General features: G+C 45.6%; 1 protein-coding gene across 1 annotated transcript; it reads left to right on the top strand.

The window, feature by feature from the left end:
• The first annotated feature begins 1,376 nt into the window (after nucleotides 1–1,376).
• On the top strand, nucleotides 1,377–23,770 carry LOC105942558 (zinc finger protein 624). Its single transcript, XM_058676464.1, has 5 exons — nucleotides 1,377–1,425; nucleotides 11,236–11,357; nucleotides 21,494–22,250; nucleotides 22,503–22,834; nucleotides 23,711–23,770. Exons 1-5 carry the CDS (start codon nucleotides 1,377–1,379, stop codon nucleotides 23,768–23,770), a joined length of 1,320 nt encoding a protein of 439 aa, XP_058532447.1.
• Nucleotides 23,771–25,657: the final 1,887 nt, after the last annotated feature.

The raw sequence follows: 25,657 nt of genomic DNA, 5'->3' as shown, positions 1-25,657 counted from the left end.
TCTTTTTAGAGATTTTCCTTTATACTGGTTTATAAGAAACTTGAATATGTGAATTGATACAATTTTCTTCATGTGTTTTGTTTGAATTTTATTGAGCCTCTTGGATATTTTTACTCCAAATATTCTTCTATGCCCTGTCTCTCCTGCCTGTTAGATTTTTATTACTCTCAATTAGATTGCTTGATATTGTTCCACAACACAATAGAGGTATTTGGTTCATTTTTCCATCTTTTTTTCTCTGATTTCATTTTGGAGTTTCTGTTACATCTTCATATTCACTTATCTTTTCTTTTGCAGTATCTGATCTGTCCTCAATCCAATTCAGGATGTGTTCATTTCAAATACTGTATTTGTTATCTCTGTCCAGAAACTCCATTTCCCACTTATATTGCCCCCTCTGATGGTTCAGAGGTCACCAGGTTGCCCTGTACTTTCTCCTAAAGGTCTCCACTGAGAACGCGACTTAGAGTTCAGTTCAGCCACTATGTTCCTATTTCTCTGCAGATCCTCTGTACAGCAAGCCGACTTTTACCTCTCTGTATATTTGATTTTCCAATAAAAACAAAATTTTTTTAAAGATTTACTTATTTTATTACAAAGTCAGAGATACAGAGAGGAGGGGAGACAGAGAGGAAGCTCTTCCATCCGATGATTCACTCCCCAAGTGAGCCGCAACTGGCCGGTGCTGCGCCGATCAGATGCCGGGAACCAGGAACCTCTTTCACGTCTCCCACGTGGGTGCAGGATCCCAAAGCTTTGGGCCGTCCTCGACTGCTTTCCCAGGCCACAAGCAGGGAGCTGGATGGGAAGTGGAGGTGCCTGGATTAGAACCGGCGCCCATATGGGATCCCGGGGCTTTCAAGGTGAGGACTTTAGCCGCTAAGCTACGCCACCGGGCCCCCAACAAAATTAATTTTTAAAAAACCATGGATTACAAACATTATTATTTATGTGAGTCACACAAAAAAAGACCCAGAAATTATAATGAAGGCATTGTAGATTTTCAACAAGTTTAGTCCAGAACTTGCTTTTAAAGGACAAGCAAAAGCTTGCACACCCGCCTGTCAACCATGCCAGTGTCTGGAGTCTTCATTTACCACAGGCCGGTCAGTTCTCTCACTGGCTTTCTTCACTCGCACCGAAATGTCCCAAGGAAGCCGTTAAAGCCATTGCTCGTGTCCCCACACGCCCAGTGACACACAGCCAGAGCCCCCCCCCCGCCCACCAGCTTGTCCAACGCGACAGGATGCTTTCAGGTAGGCCAATTCCCTCACAATGGCTGACAGAGGGGGGCGGGGCCGCGGGAGCTGAGGATTCTGGGCGTTGTAGTTCTGGCGCCGCGCCTGCGCGCAGGCACGCTTGGCTGGTCCGGCGCCATGGCTTGGCCGCGTTCCCGCCCTGTCCGGTCCTTTGAGCGGCCGCCAGGTACGCGTGCCCCGAGGGCGCCGGGCCTCGGTTCCCCTTGGCTCTTCCCTCGGCGTCCGGGGCATGTCCGTCCCCTCCGGAGCTCCTGCCCACGTTTGAGGGCCGGTCGGGCTGGGCCTCCCTCCTGGATGTGAGCTGGCTCGCCCTCCGCCGGGTCGGCCTCACCCCCCGCGCGCGGGGTCCTCCTCCCCAGGGCGGGGACATGGAGGCCCGGGGTACCCGGGCTCCGGACGTGGGGTCAGGGCTGGGATCGGACATCCCGGGTCTTCTCGGCCCCGGCCTGAGGAGCGTGGCCGAGAAGGGTCGTTAAGAGGACGAGGCCGGCGGGGCAGTGTCCGTCAGGGCTGGTGAGCCGCTGTCCAGGCTTGGACGTGGGTCTCCCGTGATGGCGACCTGCGGCGGTACATATCTCAATCACTTGTGATTGTCTAACCCTTTGCACCGCCCAAAGTGTCAGCCAGAAAGTGGACCCTTCTTCGTTCCTTGGAAAGGTCAATGCTTGCTTAAGGGCGACCCCCAAGGGACCGCTTTGGGTGAGGTCACAGCATCTAGAAAAAAAAAAGTTAACCAGGGAAGTTATGACTTTAGGAAAATATTAGCTTCGGGAACTTGTGCATGATGTCGAAGTGAGAAGAACTCGTGGTTTTTACACTCCCTTTCCAAACATTGGTTCACTGCGCCCACACCAGGCGCATTATTGTCGCAATGGCTGGGTGGAGGTTAGAACCATCACTCGGGGGTCTTACTCCTAAACCCATTTCCCGTGTATGGCCGCCTGTTCGTTGTCCGCCGGAACGGTTCCAGAAAAGTCGGAAGAAGGTTAAGACTAAGAAGACCGCAGCACCATGTGTCCGAGGTGTCTTAGAGTTTTGGCTGAGCTGACTCTCCTGCTGCGTATGTGCGCAGTTAGCATCAAGCTGAACGTCGTTGAGCTTTAACTAGTATTGTTCATTATGTTGACAAAATGTAGAATGTGCCCGGTTGGGCTGGGAAACATATTTGACTAGCATGATCTACCCGACGTTTTGCCAAGTAAGAGTTTGTCAGGGAGCACTGGAGTCAGGAGCCAAGACTCAGATCCAAACACGCGAATGTGGGTTGCGGGCATTCAAGCAGCACCTCAGATGCGGTGCCAAACATCTGCCCACGGTTACAGATCATTTGAAACACATTGTTCTCTTGGGAATCTTATTTTCATTTGTATGCGATTTTTAAATGTTTGTCATAGCCTCTGTCTTCTCTTTTATTATTATTATTATTATTATTATTATTATTATTATTATTATTTTGTTTTTTTCCTGCTTTGACAATGTGTATGTCATTCTTTAGAGAATCAGTTCATGGCTTTTTGTTCAAGCTGGGATTTGGGCTTTGTTATTTTTTTTCATTATTCATTAGGTTATCGTTTTTACCTCTCTTAGTTTTCTTCTGATTCACTTTTTAAAGTGGCCTTTTTTTTTTTTTTTAATTTTGAACTCTTTCCCAAAAGCCTCCTTGGAAGTATTATTTAGGGTTATACATTCAGTCTTGAAAACTTTGGCAACAACCCATGCATTTGTAATCTATAATATTCATTTTCCAACTCACTGGCAATTCTGTTTCAGTTTTCTCTTTGACTTAAAGGCTGCTAACGAATACCTTCGTAATTTTCAGGCCAGAAAACATGTCCCTCTCATCCAGACTTCCATTTGCACTTGCTTTCTGTGGCATCATGTGGAGAGAATGTACACTGTACAGTCTTTTCTTTTTGATTGTGATTCTTTCTCTTTGTGGTCTGTGGCAAATCTTAGCTAACGTTCCCAGAATGCCTGAAAATGACTTTTGGGTGTGAGTTTCATTATATCCACATCCAACTTCTTCATCTCCAATGTTCTTTGCATTTATGTGCAAGTCTCGCTTTATATATTTTGATGCTTTTGTCTTTTAATTCGGTTTGGCTGGAGTAAGGTCAGATGAAGTTCTGCTGTGTTTCCTGGGCAAGTCCTGTTGGTTCCGTGGGAAGCAAGTGTTTTTTTCAGAGCAGGTGCATATTCAGCATGTTGCAGCATAACGGACTCCCTACGTGGAGGGTCATTTAACCCTACTCGGTGGAGTTTGACCTTTCACTCCTGAGGCTCACCAAACCATCCTAGAAGACCCGATGGTATAAGGAAATAATAGGTAGTTCTGGTTCTTGAACCAAACTCAACAGCAGCAAGTTCATCTCTTTTATGTAGGTGGAAAAGCAAATTAATGCCAGGCATACATGGACAAGACCTCTGCCACCCCTATTTCTCTCTCTTTTTTAACTTATTTTTAAATGTTTGTTACATAGGTAAGGGGATTGCAGATCCTTACAGGTCTCTGGGTGAAATGCGGGGGAGGGAAAAACCCAGCCTCCCTCCTGAGTGTGCGGGAAGGGGGAGAGGTTTTGCTGCGTCAGGGGACAGACATGTTCATCCTGGTTTCATCCCAGGGACTGTCATTGGGGAAGATTGTCCTTTGATGGGTGCTACTTGAGTCATCTCAGTTGTTCCGAGGTGGTGTTGGCTTCTTTGCACCAGGTGTGAGAAACCACTTCCCATATCTGCTGGCTGTCTATATTTTAGTATGTTCATAGCCTTAGATGCTTGGCAAAGTATTTGGCCTGCAGTGTTATTCAGCCTGTTCTTTCCATCTGTTGATGAGCGTTCAAGTTCCTCTGTTGGATCAGAGGACCTGACTATCCTGTCTTTCATGTGCATCCCAATATGTTTTCTCTCCCTAAGCAGAGTCTGTAGCACAGTGGCCCAGTCCCACAACATGTGCTCTGAGGCCCGATCAGAGGTCCATGTGGTATACCCTAATATTGGGATCAGATGGAGTAGACCCATCAGGCCAACTACTGAGAGTCCCTACTGAGTTGGTTTCCAGATCCAACTCCTGCGTGTGTCAGCGGGTGTTGCAGTCTGGCCCAACCCAACCCACCACCGGACCCAGCAGGCACTGCTGCCTGGTTGGGGTGACCCTCAGTAATCATAAGCAGATAGTTTCCCAGGCCTGACCTTCTAATTCCCACCCCACAAACCACTGCAGCCTGGCCCGGCCCACCTCTAGACCTGATTCTTACTTGTACTGGCAGGTGCTGTAGCCTAATTGGGAGATCCCTAAGGACTCCTTCCAGGGCTGCACCTGGAACCCGCTCTCAAGTGTCCTGGAAAGTACTGAATCCTAGACTGGCCATCCTGCCCCCAGACCTGGCTCTCATGCAGACAGGTGGATGCTTTGGCCTGACCCAGGGAAGTCCTGCAAATTCCCTCCTCTGGTCCACCCCATCCCAGATCCCTTGATTACCTATGGGTACAGTGACCTAGTCCATAGAAGCCCCCAGAAATCATTTTATACATGTCAAACAAGCCCTCAGTGGTGTCTGTTCTGACCCTCCCAAGTCCCCCAGCCCCTAGCAATGTGTACCTCCCACACACACATGATCATGGTGGTGGTGATGGCATCCCGGTGGCCCCAGCTTGTGTCTGCCCATTGTAGCACGGCAGGCCTCTACCTCCCTTCCCCTCAGATCATTTTTAAAAATTTTAAAAAGTTAGAATAGGCAGCTATGCTGGCACAGTGGTATAGTTATCACAGAACTGACATTAACCAGACTCAGATTGCCTGCCAGCTACTGGCTGCCTTTCTCCCAACAGTGTAACACTTGCCCAGGTACAAGGCAACCTCTGCAGTTGCTTACACTGGGGCCTAATTTCTATACTACAGAACTTTGGGCCTTTTTTTTTTTTTTAAATAAAAAGGACTACTATTTAACACTTATGATTGAAGTACACTTTATTTCTGTTTTTTTTCTCTTTTTTCAATTTATTCATTAATTACATTGTATTACGTGACACAGTTTCATACATACTGGGATTCTCCCCACCCCTCCTCAAATCCTCCCCCCGAAGTATACTTTATTTCTACTGTTGTTATCCCTACTTGCTTTTTATTTCTATTTCCCTGAAATAGAAAATATAGATAAGACTATTTGAACATGAGGTTGAGAGAGGCATGTCAAGGTATCTAATATTTAAATTTTGAAATTGTAGTATTCACTTTATATGGAAACTGAGGTCTCTGGAAAAAAATTATTTCAAGATTTATTTATTTTTGTATTGGAAAGCCAGATATACAGAGAGGAGGAGAGATAGAGAGGAAGATCTTCCATCCAATGGTTCACTCCCCAAGTGGCCGCAATGAGTGGAGCTAAGCCGGTCCGAAGCCAGGAGCCTGGAACCTCCTCCAGGTCTCCCACATGGGTGCAGGGTCCCAAAGCTTTGGGCTGTCCTCGACTGCTTTCCTAGGCCACAAGCAGGGAGCTGGATGGGAAGCGGGGCCACCAGGATTAGAACTGGCACCCATATGAGATTCCTGCTTGTTCAAGGTTAGGACTTCAACCACTAGGCTACTGTGCCAGATCCAATAAATTACCACTTTAAAGTTATGCAGATACACGATTCCTGATCAATAGACCTGCCACTAAATCAACTTGCTGTGTAAAGTGAGAAAAAGTAATCCAATCTTTCCTTGGCACAGTCTAAGAATCTTTTTACTTCTATCTTCCTGGAGAAACAATTTCTTAAAATTTTTGAAGCAGGCCCGGCACTATAGAACAGCAGTTAAAGTCCTTGCCTTGAACGCTCTGGGATCCCATATGGGTGCCAGTTCTAATCCTGGTGGCCCCGCTTCCCATCCAGCTCCCTGCTTGTGGCCTGGGAAAGCAGTGGGGGACGGGCCAACGCTTTGGGTCCCTGCACCCATATGGGAGACCCAGAAGAAGTTCCTGGCTCCTGGCTTCCAGTCAGCTCAGCTCTAGCTGTTGCAGCCACTCATGGAGTGAACCAGCAGATAGAAGCTCTTTCTCTCCATTTCTCCTTCTCCATGTAAATCTGCCTTTCCAATACAAACAAACCAACCTTTTTAAAAAGAGCCTCAAGATCTGAATTTGGTGTAACAATTGCAATGCCATCCGAGATGTCTGCTCCCAAGTCCCTGGAATACAGTACTGGCTCTTCCAGATCTCAGCTTCCTGCTAATTGGCTTCCTAGGAGGCAGCCAGGGATGCTTCAGGCAGTAGGTCTCTGCCGCTCCTGGGGGAGATGCAGGTTGAGTTCCTGCTCCCAACCTTGACCTGCCCCATTGCAGGCATTTAGGAGGGAACCATTGACCAGACCTTCCACCCTCCTTCTCCCTTCCTCACTGTCCCTGCCCCGCTCCCTCTCCACTTTTCTGCCTTTAGAATAAGTTTAAAACATTACAGAAAAAAAAATTATCACTGCAAGTTTCAAGATCTTTTTTGGAACAAGAGCCTTTGTCTTCCTTCTTCTCGAAGGTCACCCTTGTGTTCCCTGAGTGAGATCACACTCTGTACCTGAAATTCCTCACGTGACTGACTTCTTTTCCGCAGGTGTGTTGTTGCCAGAATCCGCTCTTCCCAGACAGGGCCACACAGGAGCGGAGATGATGGCTACCTTGGTTTTCCCTCTTGGAACTCTGGTAAGTCCCGGTGTCCTCTGTTTCCAACCTGCAGTGCTGATCTGAGAGCATGCTCGACTTCTCGTGAAGTCTTGGGCTTTCTCCGCGTGCCTGTAGCATCTTTGGAAATTGACTCCAATTGTTTGGCAAGGGAAAATTGGGCTTCCTCGTGGAAAAAGATACAAACTGTAGGAAGATTCTAAACCAAATATCAGAACACATGGTCTTTCCAAAAATTCCTGGGCTACCTTTAGATGCAAAAGGCAGTCTTGTAAATTGACTTTTAAAAAAAAAAAAAAACACACATTTGTTTCTATTGGCAAGGCAAATTTAGAGAGAAGGAGACAGAAAGATCTCCCATCTGCTGGGTCACTCCCTAATTGGCCACAGCTGCTGGAGCTGAGCCAATCCAAAGCTAGGAGCCAGGAGCTTCTTCTGGGTCTCCCACATGGATACAGGGTCCCAAGGCTTTGGGCCGTCCCCGACTGCTTTCCCAAGCCACAAGCAGGGAGCTGCAAGGAAAGTGGAGCACCCGGGATATGAACTGGTACCCATATGGGATCCCAGCACATGCAAGGTGAGGACTTTAGCTGCTCGGCTATTGTGCCAGACCCTTTTAATGCTAATTTCACCTACTTTTATTTTTTATAATGCTTCTTTTTATTTATTTAGAAATCAGGGAAACATTGAGCAAAATTTTCCATCAATTGGTTCACCCCCCCAAATGCCTACAACAGCTGGGGTCGGGTCAGTCTGGATTCCCCAGCAGAGTGGCAATGATCCAAGTACTTGAGCCAATAGCTACTGCCTCCAGGAGCCTCCTTAGTAGGAAGGGGGAATCATAATGGGAGGTGGAACCAAAACCCAGGCACCTTTGCAGTGCGGGCATCTCAAAGAGCATCTTTTATTTTTAATAATACATTCATTTTATTTTTGATGATGTTTACATATCTGAGAGGGATGCATGCCCATGTGGACTCCAGTTAGGGCGTGGAAGGTTGAGGAATGGGGGAAGTGCCTCCAATCTTCTGGTACCTGGGGAAGGTGGAGAGAGAAGGGGAGCACACCACTCCCAGCAGTCCAACTGCATCAGTACCAGGGATGGGGGAAGGCCATGCGATGCCACCCCACGGTCCCCAGTGCGGAGCATGTTCTGAGGACACTGCTTAAGTGGTTTTGATAGTTCTGAGATGCTGTTGATTTTGTTGCTTCAAGGTTGGGGAGATCCTTCCCAGGTCCATTGGTTGACACAGCCCACCTTAGAGCCTCGATTTGCCCAGATACTTGTCTGGGAGAGTTGTCCAATTTATTCTGCCCTCCATGGTACTAGATGCCCTCAGCAGGCCTCAGTGTTCTGTCCTGGCCCCATGAGCATCTGGGCATGCCGTCTACTGCACAGGCCCCAGCAACCATGGAGACCCAGTTGTGACACATGCACTCCACAGTCAGACCAGCATCCTGTGATTTTTCACTGTGGTTGAAGTTCTGACTCACAAGTATGCCAGCAGGCACTGTGACCTGGCCTGGTCTGGGCTGCTTACAGACTTGGTTCTTGCACTCAGCTGCAAGGACAGTGTCCTGACAGATGGGTTCCCAAGCTCCTCTATCTGGTCACCTCCCAGTGGCAGATCTTGCGCAAACTGGTGGATTCTTAGCCTAACCTGACTTGCCCTGCTTTGTGTCCTGGCAGGCACAGTGGCCTTGCCTGATCGTCCTACACCCAATTTCGGCTCTTACTGTTGGAGGCTATAGCCCAGCCATGCCTAGTCCATCCCCAGACCCAGCTCTTGCATGGTTCAACGAATGCAGAGACCTAGCTCAGCCTGTCCTACACCTACCCTGGCTCTTAGGAGCACTAGCAGGTGCTGGAGCCCAATCTGACATACCCCTGACCCACTCCACACTCATGCCAAGGGATGGTGCAGCCATGTCCAGCCCAGTTCACCACCCGCATTCCACCTCTCAAGCTCAATTAGGGACTACACCTATGCCAAGGCATCCCCTTAGTTCCCTGATCGAGTTTGCTCCCAATCACAGATCTTGCACATGCCAGTGATTGTTCCAACCCAGCCCAACATAACCTATCACCCAACCTGGCCTTTGCCATTGAATGCTGCAGCCTGGCCTGGCCTGGCCCAACCCCAGACCAAAACACTTGCTGGTAAATAATGCAGCCTAGCCCTGCCAAGCCTGCCCCCCATTCTGGCTTTCATGCAAGCCAGTAAGTATGATAGCCTAGCCTAGCCTGGCAATGGCTCACACCCCATCCTGGCACCTGCATGTGTCAGTGTGTCACGGTTTGGCCTGGCCCTGCCTGGCTCATCCCTTACAGAACCAATTCACACCTGCCAACAAGTAAAGCAGCCCTGCCCAGCCTGACCAACATCCAGCCCTGACACTTGCTTACCAGTGGGTGCTACAGCCCACAAGGGGAGTTCCCCTAAGTTCCCCCACCAGGCCCACTGCCACAGCCAAATTTCATGCATGCCAGTGAATGCTAGGTCCTTACCTAGCAATCTGTCCCCCCAATGTGTGCTGGTCGATGTTGTGCTTAGTCCTGCCTCACACCCAGTTCTTGGGTGTACCTGAAGATGCTGTAGCCTGGACCAACCCAGCCTGTGCCCAACCCCAATACCCATGAATGTTAGTGAATTCCATGGTCATGCCTAAGGGTGGCCCATCACCACCCCTAGCCCTTGAGCAGACCAGTTGACATGGCAGTCCCACAGGGGTGAGCCCATAATTCCTCCTCAGAATCCTCTCCCAAACACATTTCTCTCATGAGCTGGCTATGCCCCAACACTCAGTGGCAGGGACTGTGGTGGAGTGCTGCCAGAAAGGCTCCTCAGCCATGGCTTTTGTGTATGGTGTTAGGCGGTAGTTGATACCAACAATCCCAGCTGAGGTCTCCCACATAGGTGGGTGTATTGATTTGGTTCCAAAAGGTCCTCCCCTTTCCCTCCGGTGAATCACCCAGTCTCAGACCCCTCATTTATCTGCAAGTACAGTAGCCAGGTTGGTGGAAGTCCCCCAGCAGTCACTTCTCACCTGTCATGTTCTGCTTCAGTAGTTCTCCTTCCCACACATCTCCAGACCCACTTCCATGAGCAATTGACAGCCTCCCCATGCCTTGTCCTCTGGCAGTGTGCCACCCAGGGCCCGTGCACATTCATGCATGGGTCCCCAAACCTTGTCTGTTGGCATGCCGGCATCTCCCCACCACCCACACATCTTTAAAAAAAAAAAAATAGAATAGGCCACTATGCTGGCACAGAGGTGTAGTTAACACAAATTTGCTATTAACCAGGCCCAGAATGCCCACCAGCTATTAGCTGCTTTTTTCCCAGCAGTGTAATACTTGCCTAGGTACAATGCAACCTAAGCCGTTGCCTACAGCTGGGGGTAAAACAGCTCCTAACCACTAGAAAATCTATAAACCAGGTGCCACACATTGCTCAATTGGCTAATCCTACCTCCAAGCACTAGGATCCCATATGGGTTCCAGTTTGTGTCCCAGCTTCTTCACTTCTCATCCAGCTCCCTGCTTGTGGCCTGAGAAAACAGTAGAGGGTGGCTCAAAGCATTAGGATGTTGCACCCACATGAGAGTCCCGGAAGAATCTCCTGGCCCCTGGCTTTGGATTAGCTCAGCTCCAGCCATTGCAGCCACTTGGGCAGTGAGCCAGTGAATAAAAGATCTCTCTCTATCTCTTCTCTCTGTAAATCTTCCTTTCCAATGAAAATAAATAAATCTTTAAAAAAATAATAATAATCTTTAAAAAATCTCTTTAAAAATCACATCATAAGCTCGCATTATTATTTAAATAGCACTGACATAGAATTCTACATAATATGAACTTATTGATTACATCCCCATGGAATTGCTGAACATGTCCCTCTAACTTGTTCTTTTTACTAATTACATTCATGATCATAGTTGGGTTTTTATTGCCTAGAATCTTTTTAACAGTGTCAATTCATATTACTATTGTATAGCACAGAAGATACATAATGCCTGTTCAAAGCCCCTAATAGATTTATATATATCCTGTAAGGATTTAGCTTGTTGGCCTGTATAATTGGTGATTCACATTCCTGGAGTTTTTCCGTTTTGTCTGTGTCATGATTCTCCCAGATCAGCTGCAGATAAGAACAGAGACCGCAGTGGACGGTGTGAACAAGTGGGGTCGAGACCCTAAGTCATTTCCTTTAAGAATTGTAACAGGAGATGAAGCAAGGCTTTCCCAGTAGAATCCAGAAGACAGGGCACAGTGGCCTCACAGGTGTGACGGTAACAATCTGAGTGATGGCAGTGTGCTTCTCTTAGGAATCCGTGACATTCAAGGACGTGGCTATCGACTCCACTCTGGAGGAATGGAGGCTGATGGACCCGCACAGAGGAACCCGTACAAGGACGAGATGCTGGAGAATTACAGGAATCTTGTCTCCGTGGGTAAGCAGCATCTCTGTGTTGATGAGCTGGCCCCTTTGACCAAGTTTCCTGAGGATACTGAACTTCTAAAATACCTACCTTAATCTGAGTTTTAAGTTTAGATGCTAAAACCTCTGAATCTTTAAAGTGCTTTGCTGGAACCTATGCCATTCTTAGTTCCTAATTCAATGATCTATTCATTGTAGAATAAGAAATGCAAGGAGTCTTCCAAAAGTTCATGAAAATGTATATTATGACCAAAAAAAAAAAAAGCCTGCATGGATTTTACATCTTTTGCACCAAAATAAAGCCAACCCAACTTATGATATGTTGTTATAATATGTCTGCATAGGTTTGGGTTAGAGGCACCAAGAATGATAAGACATCAGTTTGAAAGGAGCCCCTATCAGTGACACATGAATTCTGAATTCTGCTAAAATTGAAGAATGAGCACCAAATTTATAGTGAAGCATGGGTGGAAGAGTGGTGAAATCATTGATGCCTACAAAAAGTTTATGGGGACAATGCCCTCATTGGATATTGGGTATTGATGGGTAGCTCATTTTCAGAAGGGATAGGATGATGTTCAAGAGGCAGCTCATAGCGGCAGACCATCCACATCAGTTTACAAGGAAAAATCAGTCCTGTGACTTGAAGAAGGCTGATGGTTAATAGCAGAAACAGTAGCCAAACATACACACCTCAACTGGCTCAGTATGCAGATCTCTGAAAATTAAAGTGGAGCAGACTTCATGCATGATTCTCCCAGATCAGGTGCAGATAAGAACAGAGACCGCAGTGGACGGTTTGAACAAGTGGAGTGGAGAACCCTGAGTCATTTCCTTCAAGGATTGTAACAGGAGGTGAAGCAAGGCTTTCCCTGTAGAATCCAGAAGAGAGGGCACAGTCAACATGGTGGCCGCTCACTCGCATGGAAATGAGCCCATCGGAACAGAGATGGTGGCAGCAGGTTAAGGGGATGCTTGCAACGCTTTGCTCGTTGACTTTCTGAAAGGCTAAAGAACAGTAACACCTGCTTCTCAGGAGAATGTTTTTAAGGAGTGGGCCAAAGCTTTAGCAGAAAAAAACACCCAAGAAAACTACCCAAATGACTTCTTTCACCACAACCATGTTCTGGCTTGTGCCTCTCAACAAACAAGGGACGTTTTGTGAGTCTTAAAGCACAGGCTTTCCTTCAGTCCTTATTTACAGTCCTGATTTGTCTCCCTGACTTCCTGTTTTGTTTTCTGATCTTAAATGGTCCTTAAAGGGCTCCCGTTTTTCCTGTTAATATGGTGAAATTCCCGGAGTCTGCAGGTTTCGGGGAGGGACTAAGTGCCTGGACCATTGCTGACAAGTTTCTTCAACTTCTGAGCTCACGTTGTTTTGTGTTTATGTCTTGTAGTCCCCCTCATCCATGAGCTTTGTATCATTGCTTCACACATGCCCCATTGGACTCTTGGAGATTGTTGACAAGCCCACAGATTTAGTTCCAAAGTTTGTTCTGGTCTCTCCCATAACTGGGAAACATCAGTGACTCTAAAAAGAAAGGAGTCGATGGGGTCAGTTTTCTTTTCAATTCATAATTAATTAGAGAAGCAGAAAGAGGGAGGGAGAGCTATCCACTAGCTCACACCCCTGTTGTCTGTAATAGTAAGAACTGGGGCAGGCAGAAGCTGGAAGTATAGAACTTAGCCCAGGTCTCCCTCATGAATGACAGAGACCCAACTATTCTGTCCATCACCTGCTGTCTCCCAGGTTTGAGTGCCTTGAAAATGGAAATAGGATTCAATCCCAAAGCACTCTGAGACAGGATACAGGAGGGTCCCAAGAGGCTTCTTGACCATGGTCAAACACCTACCGCTATTCTGTTTTTAAATTCAATTAATTCAAATGACCTATTATCCCACAAAACCATATCCCTTGAGGTAGATATTTTTGCATTTCTCTAGCTCGTCACTGTACAAGAGAATATTCTACTAAGATAGAAGTCTTCCATATCAGCACTGCCTAGCCACTTCTTCTGTGCTGTCCACTCTGGCATACACTAGCCACTTGTGGCTTTGGAGCAACTAAAATTTGATCCACCTAAAAACTGATTTTTTTTTTTTTATTTAAATTCAAGTTGAAGCAATCCCATGTGGCTACTGTAGGCGTGTCGGACAGCGCACCACTACACCTTCCTGTGATCACATCTCTACATAGAACATTCAGAATTGAGACTGCATTTGGCAGTAGTTCTCACAGCATCAGTCAAATCTGGTTTATTGTTTTCTGAACAGGGCCTGCAGTTTCCAAACCAGACGTGATACCTCGTTTGGAGAATGGAAAAGGACCCTGGGCAGTGGTGAGAGGAATTTCACGAGTCCCCTATGCAGGTGAATGAATCAGAACCAAGAAGGGGTTATTTCAAATAACAGATCATGGGGGAATGTTCATTGGAATATCTGAAACAGTTAATGGGAGCTCTCTCTGCTCCAAGTTGTGTCAGAGAAAAAGATCCAACTCCCCCACCTCCAATCTTCCCCTCTTCCCAGCCCCCCCGTTCTCCACTCTGAGTTTCCTGTTCCTATCCTACTCCATTTTGTACATTTTCATACTTGTTTCTTCTTTATCTATTCAGCCATGCACAGAATTTCCCCCAACAGTTCTGTTCTTTCTGATTAACTCTGTTTTTTCTCAATTGTCACCATTATCCTACTTTCTTAATTCATTTCCTGAAAATGCTTTCTTTTTTTTTTTTTTAAAGATTTTATTCAATTTTATTACAGCCAGATATACACAGAGGAGGAGAGACACAGAGGAAGATCTTCCGTCCGATGTTTCACTCCCCAAGTGAGCCGCAACGGGCCGATGCGCGCCGATCCAAAGCCGGGAACCTGGAACCTCTTCCGGGTCTCCCACGCGGGTGCAGGGTCCCAATGCATTGGGCCGTCCTCAACTGCTTTCCCAGGCCACAAGCAGGGAGCTGGATGGGAAGTAGAGCTGCCGGGATTAGAACCGGCACCCATATGGGATCCCGGGGCTTTCAAGGCGAGGACTTTAGCCGCTAGGACACGCCGCCGGGCCCTGAAAATGCTTTCTTAAAGGGTTAAACATTTGTTTTTAAGGCAAACTGATTTTACATAAAACTTGTGATGTAATTTGCGCTTGCAGGACAGCTGAAACATTGAAGAAAAGTTTCTCCCCAAAGTTTTTTAACTCATTGAGAGTACCAGGACTGAATCAGCTGAGAATATGCAGTACTCATTTAATCTACTGAGTATACACCTATATCCTGTGCAATGAATTAGGCACTAGTGAATAAGCTAAGTGTCTGCCCTCATGGTGATTACCTTTTGAAGATATGTAACTACTGAGTCAGCCATGTAGTGCTGGTACTACCCTTTACCTTCGAGTCAGCTGGAGGGCATGAGGGCATCAAGTAGACTGGGGTGGCTCCTGGAGTGGGGCCGTTTCAGCTCAGCTCTGGGGGGGTCAGAAGAAGCCACCCCAAGCAAGAGGAGAAGATCACCTTTCCAGGCAAAGGGAGTAGCAACACCAAGCACCTGATAGGAAACAGAGTATAACGCATTTTAGAAATCAAGAGGAATTTGCTGCTACTGAAGCACAAGGGAGGGGGCGAGTCAGGTTATGGATGGAGTCAGGTTAGAGTTGGACAGACCTGCCAGTGCAGGGCAGGTGGATGATGAGGGGGAGCTTGGATTTCAACCTGAGTGAGTGCAGAGCATAGCGGGGAGAGATTAGAAGACCATCCTATGGAAGGACATGCTGAGAGGCTATTCCTACAGCACAGGCAAGAGACCATAGTAACTGTGAGTTATGGTCCTGGAGCTGTCTAGTTGTCTTATCTTTATTAATGCTTTTTGCCTTAAGTCTGTTTTGTCTGAGAGTAACATCACTAAAGTATCCTCTAGGTGGTGGTTGTTTTTACGCTACACCTTTCTTTCATCTGTTCGCTTCTAGCTTTTATGCATTTCTTTTATAAATAACATTTGTTAATTTTTAAAAAAGATTTATTTTATTGGAAAGGCAGATGTACAGAGTAAAAGAAAGGCAAAGATCTTCCCTCCGCTGGTTCACTCCCCAAATGGCTGCAGCGGGAGCTGAGCCAATCCAAAGCTGGGAGCCAGGAGCTTCCTCCGGGTCTCCTACGCAGGTGCAGGGTCCCAAGGCTTTGGGCCATCCTCAACTGCTTTCCCAGGCCACAAGCAGGGAGCTGGATGTGAAGTGGAGCAGCCGGAATGTGAACCTGCACTCGTATGGTATGCAGTGCTTGGAGGTGGAGGATTAGCCAGTGAGCCAACATGCCAGCCTTGCATTTGTTAATTTTTAAAGCAGTCTGACAGTCTGTGTCTTTTGGAGTGTTTAGTCGAGTTGCATATAGTATACTGTTACCCAACTCTACCGTCTATCTGTGAATGCGTCTTTCCTCTTCCATGTAATTTTTCTTCCCATTCGTGCCTTCCTTTGTATCTATTATCTTATTATTATGTTCCTTTTGTAATAATTTGATAGTTATAAAATCATAATTTAATGTTTAGTAGTTAAAACAGGTATTAGTATGCCTTCTTCAGTCAACAGTACAGTACAGGGTTTGCTCCTCTTGTAGAAGGAAATTATAACAGCTTACTCTATTAATGTCACTTACATATTATTGACTTTACATATTTTAATTCTGTGAATTCCAGATCTTGTCACGTGTATCAGTATTTCTGTATATAGGTTTGTGTTGTTCCTTTCTGCTTGCTTTTCTCTTCATATCTGAGCTTTATCTGAATGAAAAACTGCCAAATGAGCAGGCATTCTTCTGTTGTATATTCTAGTTTTGTTGTTGTTTGGGTTTTGTCCAAAACAGTCTTTATTTGACTTTCATTTTTTATATATATGCTTGGTAAGAATTCTGTGTTCATAAGTGTAACAAGGTATTTTGCTTTGTAGAAAATTAGAATTAGGGCTCAGTACAGTACCCTAGTGATTAAAGTCCTAGCCTTGCATACGCCGGAATCCCATATGAGCGCCAGTTCACATCCTGGCACCCCCACTTCCCATCTAACTCCCCGCTTGTGACTGGGTAAAAGGAGAACAGCCCATAGCCTTGGGACCCTGCATCCGTGTGGGAGACCAGGAAGAAGCTCCTGGTTTCAGATCAGCTCAGCTCACTTATGGAGTGAATCAGTGGAAGGAAGATCTTCCTGTCTGTTTCTGTTCCTCTCTGTGTATCTGACTTTCCAATAAAAATTAACAAATATCTTTAAAAATAGAGTTAAAAGATAAGCTTATTTGGAGATAAACTTATTTTTAAATAATATGCATTTCTAATCAACTTTATTTTCTTTATAGATTTATTTATTTATTCATGTATTTATTTAAAAGACCGAGTTAACAGAGAGAGAGAGAGTTAGTTCACTTTGCAAATGACTGCAACATCCAGGACCAGACCAGGCCAAGGCCATTATCCAGGAGCTTCATGCAGATCTCCCACGTGGGTGCAGGGGCCCAAGGCTTTGAACCGTCCACTGCTGCCTTCCCAGGGCACAGGCAGGGAGCTGGATCAGAAGTGGAGCAGCTGGGACACAAACCAGCACCCGTATGGGATGTTGGCACTGCTGCTGGTTAATTAGCTTGCTACACCACTAACATTGGTTCCTCCATGAATGCTCTGTAGGCTATGTTTTTTGTTTTAAAGATTATTTACTTTTATTGGAGAGTCAGATATACAGAGAGGAGGAGAGACAGAAAGGAAGATCTTCCGTCCTGTGGTTCACTCCCCAAGTGACCACAATGGCTGGAGCCGAGCCAATCCGAAGCTAGGAGCCAGGAGCTTCCTACAGATCTCCCACATGGGTGCAGGGTCCCAAGGCTTTGGGCTGTCCTCGACTGCTTTCCCAGGCCACAAGCAGAGGGCTGGATGGGAAGCAGAGCTGCTGGGATTAGAACCAGCACCCATATGAGATCCCGGGCATGCAAAGTGAGGATTTAAACCACTATGCTATCGTGCCAGGCCCTGTAGGCTATGTTTTTCAGTATTTTGAAGGTGCTATTCTTTGCGGGTTTTTTTTTCTTTTGGGTGTGTGTGTGGGGGGTTCATGTAGAACCTGCTAAGAAATCAACCATCTGCCAAATATAGAAGTCAGTGAATTTTGTGTATAAAAGGCAAGAGAGAAAAAATAGGCTTTCTGATATTGTTAGGTCTCTGTCAAAGTTTCTTTGCTGTGCCGTTGTAGTACAAGAGTATCCATAAACAGCACATTAGCCAATACGAGTGTTGTGTCCTCGAAAACTTCCTTTTTTCTTTAAAGATGTATTCATTCTTTTTTTTTTTTTTCTAGAAAGGCACATTTACAGAGAAAAGGAGAGACAGAGAGAAAGATCCTCAATGTGCTGCTTCACTCTTCAAATAGCCGCAGTGGCTGGAACTGAGCCAATCCGAAGCCAGCAGCCAGGAGCCAGGAACTTCTCTGGGTCTCCCATGTGGGTGCAGGTTCCCAAGACTTTGGGCCATCCTCCCCGCTGCTTTCCCAGGCCACGAACAAAGCTGGATGGGAAGTGGAGCAGCTGGGACAACCCTATGGGATGCCAGTGCTTGGAGGTGGAGAATTAGCCAATTGAGCCAATGCACCAGCCCCTAAACTTCCAGTATGGACAATGAAGTTGAATTTGGTAAAATTTTACTGTGTCACTATAATCATTCATTTGATATGTTCTTAGCCATTTAAAATTATAAAAACTATTCTTATCTCACTGACCACACAAAAACAGGTGTTGGATGAGATTTGGCCGTGTTTTGCAACCTGTGACCTAATGACCTTTCTGTGAAGGAAATCTTTCCCTGCCTCTTCTTAAGATTTTAGTTTTGGAGGCTGGGTTGGTGGCTCAGCACACTAATGCTCCACCAGCAGCACTGGCATCCCAGCTGTTCCCCTTGTAATCCAGTTCTCTGCTTGTGGTCTGGAAGAGGAGCAGAGGATGGCCCCAAGTCTTGGACCCTGGACTCACATGGGAGACCTGGAAAAAGTTCCTGGCTCCTGGCTTTGGAACAGCTCAGCTCCAGATGTTAGTGCCTGATTGGAGACTGAACCGTCAGCTGGAAGATCTCTCTCTGTCTCTCGTCTCTGTAAATCTGGCTTTCAAATACAAGTGAATCCATCTTTAGAAAACAGAAAAAGGAAAAACATTTTTATTTTTCCACACTTTACTATGTGCTTCAGTTTCCTAAAATAGTTTCTTTTTATTTCCCATATGTAGGATTCATTTTGCTTCTGAAGTGTGACTTTGGTTTCTTTTTATCTGTCTTTTAAATACTTGGGGATTGCTTTTTTTATGTTTTTGTTTTTTTTCCCCTCATTTTTCTAGCCTTCTGGGATTCTGATTATACCTGTGATTTCCCTTTTGGTTATATCCTGTATGTCTCCTGAGCTCTTAAGATGTGTTTTCGGGTTTTTACTCCGTTCCAGGCTTCAGGGCAGATGTTTTTACTGACTCGCCGTCTGTTTCTGCTCTTTTGTGTGCTGTCTCTACTGCACACTTCGAGCTCTTACTTTTTGACTTTAGAATTTCCCCTTGGGCCATGCGTGATAGTGTAATGGTTAAGGTCCTCACCTTGAATGCGCCGGGATCCCGTATGGGCACCGGTTCTAATCCCGGCAGCCCCACTTCCCATCCAGCTCCCTGCTTGTGGCCTGGGAAAGCAGTTGAGGACGGCCCAAAGCCTTGGGACCCTGCACCCGCGTGGGAGACCCGGAAGAGCTCCTGGTTTCAGATTGACTCAGCTCCAGCCATTGTGGCCACTTGGGTTTGAATCATCGGACGGAAGATCTTCCTCTCCGTCTCTCCTCCTCTCTCTACATCTGCCTTTCCAATAAAATAAATAAATCTTTAAAAAAAAAGAATTTCCCTTTGATTTTTATTTTATATAACTTTTTAACTTTATGTCTAAGATTTATTTACTGTTTTGAAAAACAGCAGCAGAAAGAGAGGGAGTGATAGAAAGATCTTACTTCTGCTGGACCACTCCCCAGAATGACTGCGACAGCCAGGTCTATGTCACACTGAAGTCAGAAACCAGAACTCCTTTCTGGTCTCCCAGATGGCAGGGCCCGGACCCCCAAGCCGTCCACCGCCACCCTTCCCAGGTACATCTGCCTGTGGTTAATAATTCTCTGATGAAATAACTAAACATGCCTTAATTTTCCTGAATATCGTTATGGTTGTTTTAATGTTTATGTCTCAATATGTGGATTAATTTTTGGCTTGGGGTTTTTTGTTTTGTTTTGTTTTGTTTTTACTTTTTCTCATGTGACTTTTGTCTCCTTGTGTGTGCCTATTATTTTTGACTGTCAGGCACTGAATATTAAAATCTAAAGCAGTAATTTCAAGTACCAGACTCTGTACTTTTTCCACCAAGGATTAATGTTTACCTTTGGTGGGGTGCCGTATTAGGGCTCTAGCAATCTTTTTTTCAATATTTACGTATTTTTATTGGAAAGGCAGATTTACGTAGATGGGGGATACAGAGAAAGGTCCTTCATCCAGTATTCACTCCCCATAGGGCCACAACAACCAGAGCTGAGCCAATTGGAAGCCAGGAGCTTCCTCTGGGTCTCCCATGTCTGTGCAGGATCCGAAGGCCTTGGGCCATCCTCCAAAGGGTTCTAACAGTCTTCTAACCTGACTCTTCTGAAAAATTAACTGCACTGGATTTTATTACTTGAACAAACTGATCTATTTTTTAGTTCATCCTATCCTTGGAGCATAACATCTTGAGGTTCCACCCAAACCCTGTGGGTCCAAGGGAAAACCTCTTTGGTTGTCATAATTTCAAATCTGTCTTGCTGGAAGAGTCCATTAAAAAGACAGTCATGCGGGCCCGGCGGCGTGGCCTAGCGGCTAAAGTCCTCGCCTTGAACGCCCCAGGATCCCATATGGACGCCGGTTCTAATCCCGGCTGCTCCACTTCCCATCCAGCTCCCTGCTTGTGGCCTGGGAAAGCAGTCGAGGACGGCCCAAAGCTTTGGGACCCTGCATCCGCATGGGAGACCCGGAAGAGGTTCCTGGTTCCTGGCTTGGGATCAGCGCGCACCGGCCCGTTGCGGCTCACTTGGGGAGTGAATCATCGGACAGAAGATCTTCCTCTCTATCTCTCCTTCTCTCTGTATATCTGACTTTGTAATAAAAATAAATCTTAAAAAAAAAAAACAACAGTCATGTGCCATCACCACTGCCCCCGAGTCTGCATGAGCTGGAAGCTGGAGCTGGGTATCAGATTGCAGGTGCTCTGCTGTGGGATGTGGGTGTCATAATCAGCATCTTAACCACTGGGCCAAGTGCCTGCCCCAAGGACTATTTTCCCTAAGGGAAAATATTGTTAAAGATGCTGCTTTTTTCAGCCATCTTCCCTCAGTCCTACCTCCTTCCCCGAAAGTAAGGTCAGTTCACCAGAAATTAAGACCAAGTGTTCCCTACCGGTCTGTGTTTTATATTCATTATCCCTTTTAGTGAGATTCCTTCAGCTTAGGAAATAGAAGCTATTTGATTTTATGTTTTTCTCTTTCCTAGACCTAGAAACTAAACCTACAACCAGGAGTGCTGTACAGACAGAAGAGATTTCTGAAGATGTGTTGGAGGAGGCCAAAGTAGAGAAACTCCCAGAAAATGGCCTCTGGGGTTCCAGAGGGGGAAGATTATGGAAATGGAGTGATAGGATTTTGAGACTACGTAACAGTCAGGAGGGTCATGTGAGCCAAAGAATTGGTACACACAGGAAAACTCCCGCTGGCCAAAGAAGTTTTCGATTTGGATCTGTTCTTTTATCAGAACCAGGAGTTCTGGTAAGAACTCCACAGAAAGAACTCCACAGAAAGTTCCAAACACCGGCGGCAAATTTTACGAAAAATTTAGACTTGATTACAGATAGCCATTTGGGGGAGATAATTGGCAAAGACCTGAAAGACAACAAGGCGTTAAGGCAGACGTCAGAACTTACTTTGGGAGGAAAAATGAATAATAAAGAAAAACCCTATAAATGTGGTACACGTGAAAAAGCCTTTCGTTATAGGTCATTGCTGCTTCAGCATCAGAGAACTCACACTAAAGAAAAACCTTATCAACGTAGTGAGTGTGGGAAGACATTCAGCCAGCCTTCGTATCTTAGCATAAGAAAATCCACACTGGCGAGAAGCCCTATAAGTGTAATGAGTGTGGAAAGGCCTTCATTGCTTCCTCATCACTTACGGTTCACCAGAGAATTCACACACAGGAGAAGCCGTACCAGTGCAATGTCTGTGGGAAATCCTTTAGCCAGTGTGCCCGCCTGAAGCAGCACCAGAGGCTTCAAACTTCAGAGAAGCCCTGTAAGTGTAGCGAATGTGGGAAAGCTTTTAGTGACAAATCCAAACTGGCCAGACGTCAGGACACTCACAGTGGGGAGAAGCCCTGTAAGTGCAGCGACTGTGGGAAAGCTTTTAGGAACAAGTCCTATCTCAGTGTCCATCAGAAGACCCACACTGAGGAGAAACCGTATAAATGCAGTGAGTGTGGGAAGTCCTTCAAGAATACCACCATTTTTAATGTCCATCAGAGAATTCATACTGGAGAAAAGCCCTTCCGCTGTAATGAATGTGGGAAAGCCTACAGAAGCAATTCCAGCCTGATTGTACATCTCAGAACTCACACTGGGGAAAAGCCCTACGAATGTAGTGAGTGTGGGAAGGCGTTCAACCGCATAGCAAACTTCACAGAACATCAGAGAATTCATACAGGAGAAAAACCCTACAAGTGTAGCCAGTGTGGGAAAGCGTTCATTAATTACGCATGCCTTACCGTACACCACCGGATGCATACAGGGGAGAAACCATATAAATGTAATGAATGCGGAAAGGCCTTCATGCGTTCTTCATCTCTCATTATACATCAGCGTATTCACACTGAAGAGAAGCCTTATCTTTGTACTGAATGCGGGGAACCTTTCAGAATTAAGTCCCACTTAACTGTACATCAGAGGATTCATGCTGGGGAGAAACCATATAAATGTATTGACTGTGACAGGGCGTTCACCAAGCTGGTCAATCTCAAAGAGCACCAGAAAATCCATACTGGAGTGAAACAACACGGATGTGGCGACTATGGGAAGACATTCCAGACCAAGTCGTACCTTATTGTACATCAAAGAACCCACACTGGCGAAAAACCCTACAAGTGCGCTGAATGTGAGAAGGCTTTCACTAACACATCTCAGCTGACTGTGCATCAAAGGCAGCACACTGGAGAGAAACCCTACCAATGTCACGAATGTGGGAAGGTTTTCACAAGTAACTCGGGCTTTAATACCCATCAGAGAACACATACTGGAGAGAAACCGTTTAGATGTAATGACTGCGGGAAAGCATTTAGCCAGATGGTACACGTCACAGAACATCAGAAAATCCACAGCGGAGAGAAGCCCTACAAGTGTGATGTCTGCGGGAAGGCCTTCAGGAGGGGTTCATACCTTACAGTGCATTGGAGGACACACACTGGAGAGAAACCCTATACCTGCAGGGAATATGGGAAGGGTTGTGTTACTCTGTCCCAGCTCACTCTGCATCAGAGAATGCACACTGGGGAGAGGCCCTATAAATGTGAAGAATGTGGAAAAGCTTTCTGAACTAACTCAGACTTTACTGTACACCTGAGGATGCATACTGGAGAAAAACCCTATAGATGCAGTGAGTGTGGAAAAGCGTTCCGGAGTAGCTCAAGCCTCGCTGTGCATCAAAGAATATGTCAGAGAGACAGAGAGAGATTCAACTAATATAGGAGACAGTAACTCATTTATCCAGATGTCAACCGCATGAAAGAATTGTGAAATACATTTTAGGAGCCTAGGACTCTGCAGGAGAAATCACAAAGACACACTCAGTGGAGAAATATTATTAATCAACCAAATGTGGAGAAGCATTGAGCCTATTGTATTAGAGAAATTGTGAGAAAATTCACTCTAGAGAAAAATAATGGACAAATCCAAGCCTTCCTCCTAATTTCACATCAGCGTATTCTCACTGATGCAATAAGTGTCTTCAATTAGTTGCCTCAGCATGCACTGGATTTTTTTTTCTTTTGGTTTGATTCCTTTTTCTGTACCCCTGGGGACGCTGTTTATGTATTTTGAAGTTCATCTTCTGTTGGGTGTAACAGACCTTCTTTTGGCGTCTGGCATTCGTCTTTGTACTTTTCAGTGAAGTCACAATTTTTGTAGTAAAATTCACAGATTCTCCTTTTTAGATCCTTGGTTCGCTTTTTTCATTAAGAAGGTCTCCTTAATTCCTAGGTTATACATGGTGTTCCTAAGCTTATAAGCTTTTGATTCTTTTCTTACATTTAAATCTCTAAGGCGCCTGGACCAGGTGTGCTGTACATGAAACTGCTCTTCAAGATTGCCATTAACCTGTGAGATTTGAACTTAAGTAGTACTCGGGGGAATACAAACTAAACAACCAGTTAGAGCACACCTCTGCCATTTATGAAAATGGAAAAAAACCTAGAGGTCTGTTGCTATTGGTATTTGGGAAACACGTTTTATTTGTGAGGATCTTTGCTTTAAATGTCATTTAAAAAGTACGTATTTAAGGTGTTTTCATAATATTAAGAAATCAGCCCATACGAATAACCATCTATTCTCACCTAAAGTTTTTATAGCTTGTATGTCTACCAACAGTCCGGCAATGTATACTATTTAAAATATATGTATTTCTCTTTGGACCTAACAATCTCACTTTTGGGGATTTTTCCTATAGGAATTAACAGAGTATCAAAGCATAAGAATACAATTAACTAAGAATGCTTCTTAAAGCATTGTTCGTATTGAGAGAGAAAAGGACCCATTTGGAAACAAGGCAACTGCTCATTACTAGAGGCGTGGGAAGGTAAATTTGGGTAAACCCTTATTCTGAGACAGCATGAGCATTAAAGTAAGCTGTGTCTGCTCTAGAGAACTTGTGATGTTTCCACAGGGCTTTGGTAAATGGTTGCTTTTTAGTAACTGTTTCTATACTAGGTTCCATTTCCGCTCAAGTAGTCATCTTGCCATGTGTTATGTATGCGTATTATGTGTTGTGTGTGTGATTACATGTGCATGTGTTGTGTGTGTGTCTGTGTGTGATTACATGTACATGGGGAGAGGTAGACTGTGCACCAGATAACACTGGTTACCTTGAAAGGATGGTGAGAAGGAGATGTGGAGAAGAGGGAAAGATTGGAAAGTAGGAAAATGGAACTGCAACATATATGCTATAACACTGTGTGTAGTATTATATATTTATGTGAACTTGTACGTGACAAATGGAGTTGTCCCCAGGAAGGTAATGACGTTTGCTTCAGGATTTGTGGACGATGAGGTGTTTTTCTGTCTATGCAAGTTTTAGGGCCCGACGCAATGGCCCAATGGCAAAGTCCTCGCCAGGATCTCATACGGCCGCTGGTTCATGTCCTGGCAGCCACGCTTCCCATCCAGCTCCCTGCTTGTGGCCTGAGGAAACAGAGAAGGATGGCCCAAAGCCTTGGGACACTGTACCCGCGTGGAAGACCCAGAAAAGGCTCTGACCTCCTGGCTTTGGATCAGCTCAGCTCTGGCCTTTGTGGCTACTTAGGGAATGAATCATCAGACAGAAGGTCTTCCTGTCTGTCTCCCCTCCTCTCTGTATATCTGACTTTCAAATAAATAAATAAATAAATAATAAATCATGTTGAGGTACACTTTTGTGGAGGTTAGGGAGCAAATGCCCCTTCAGCGTCGCTGAATAAGTAGATATTTGATATTGGAAAGGTGATATTAGATTATGATATCAATCTTCCATTATAAGTGAATAGTTAGTGTTAAAATTATTCTTTCTGATTAGATTTTTAAATATTTATTTTTATTAGAAATGTAGATCTACAGAGAGAGAAGAGACAGAAAGATCTCCCATCCACTGGTTCACTCTCCAAATGGCAGCAATGGCTGGGGCTGAGCTGATCTGGAGCCAGGAGCTTCCTTTGAATCTCCTACACGGGCGCCGGGTCCTAGGGACCCAGGTCATCACCTGCTGCCTTCCCAGGCCGCAGGCAGATAACTGAATTGGAAGCAGGGCAGCAGGGACAGAAACACCACCCATATGGGGTTCCAGTGCTTGCAGGCGGAGGATCAGCCTTTTGAGCCACCAGGCCAGCCCTTCTGACTGTATTTTTTGACTTGTTTCTTTATTTGTTTGTTTATTTCTAAGGGCTGACCCAAGCCAAAACCAGGAGCCAGGGACTTCATCTGGGTCCCCTCCATGTGGGTGCAGAGGCCCAATTAGGCCAC

Source organism: Ochotona princeps, chromosome 17, assembly GCF_030435755.1.
Source record: "Ochotona princeps isolate mOchPri1 chromosome 17, mOchPri1.hap1, whole genome shotgun sequence".
Taxonomy (NCBI): Eukaryota; Metazoa; Chordata; class Mammalia; order Lagomorpha; family Ochotonidae; genus Ochotona; species Ochotona princeps.
This window is presented reverse-complemented; position numbering and strand designations above follow the sequence as displayed.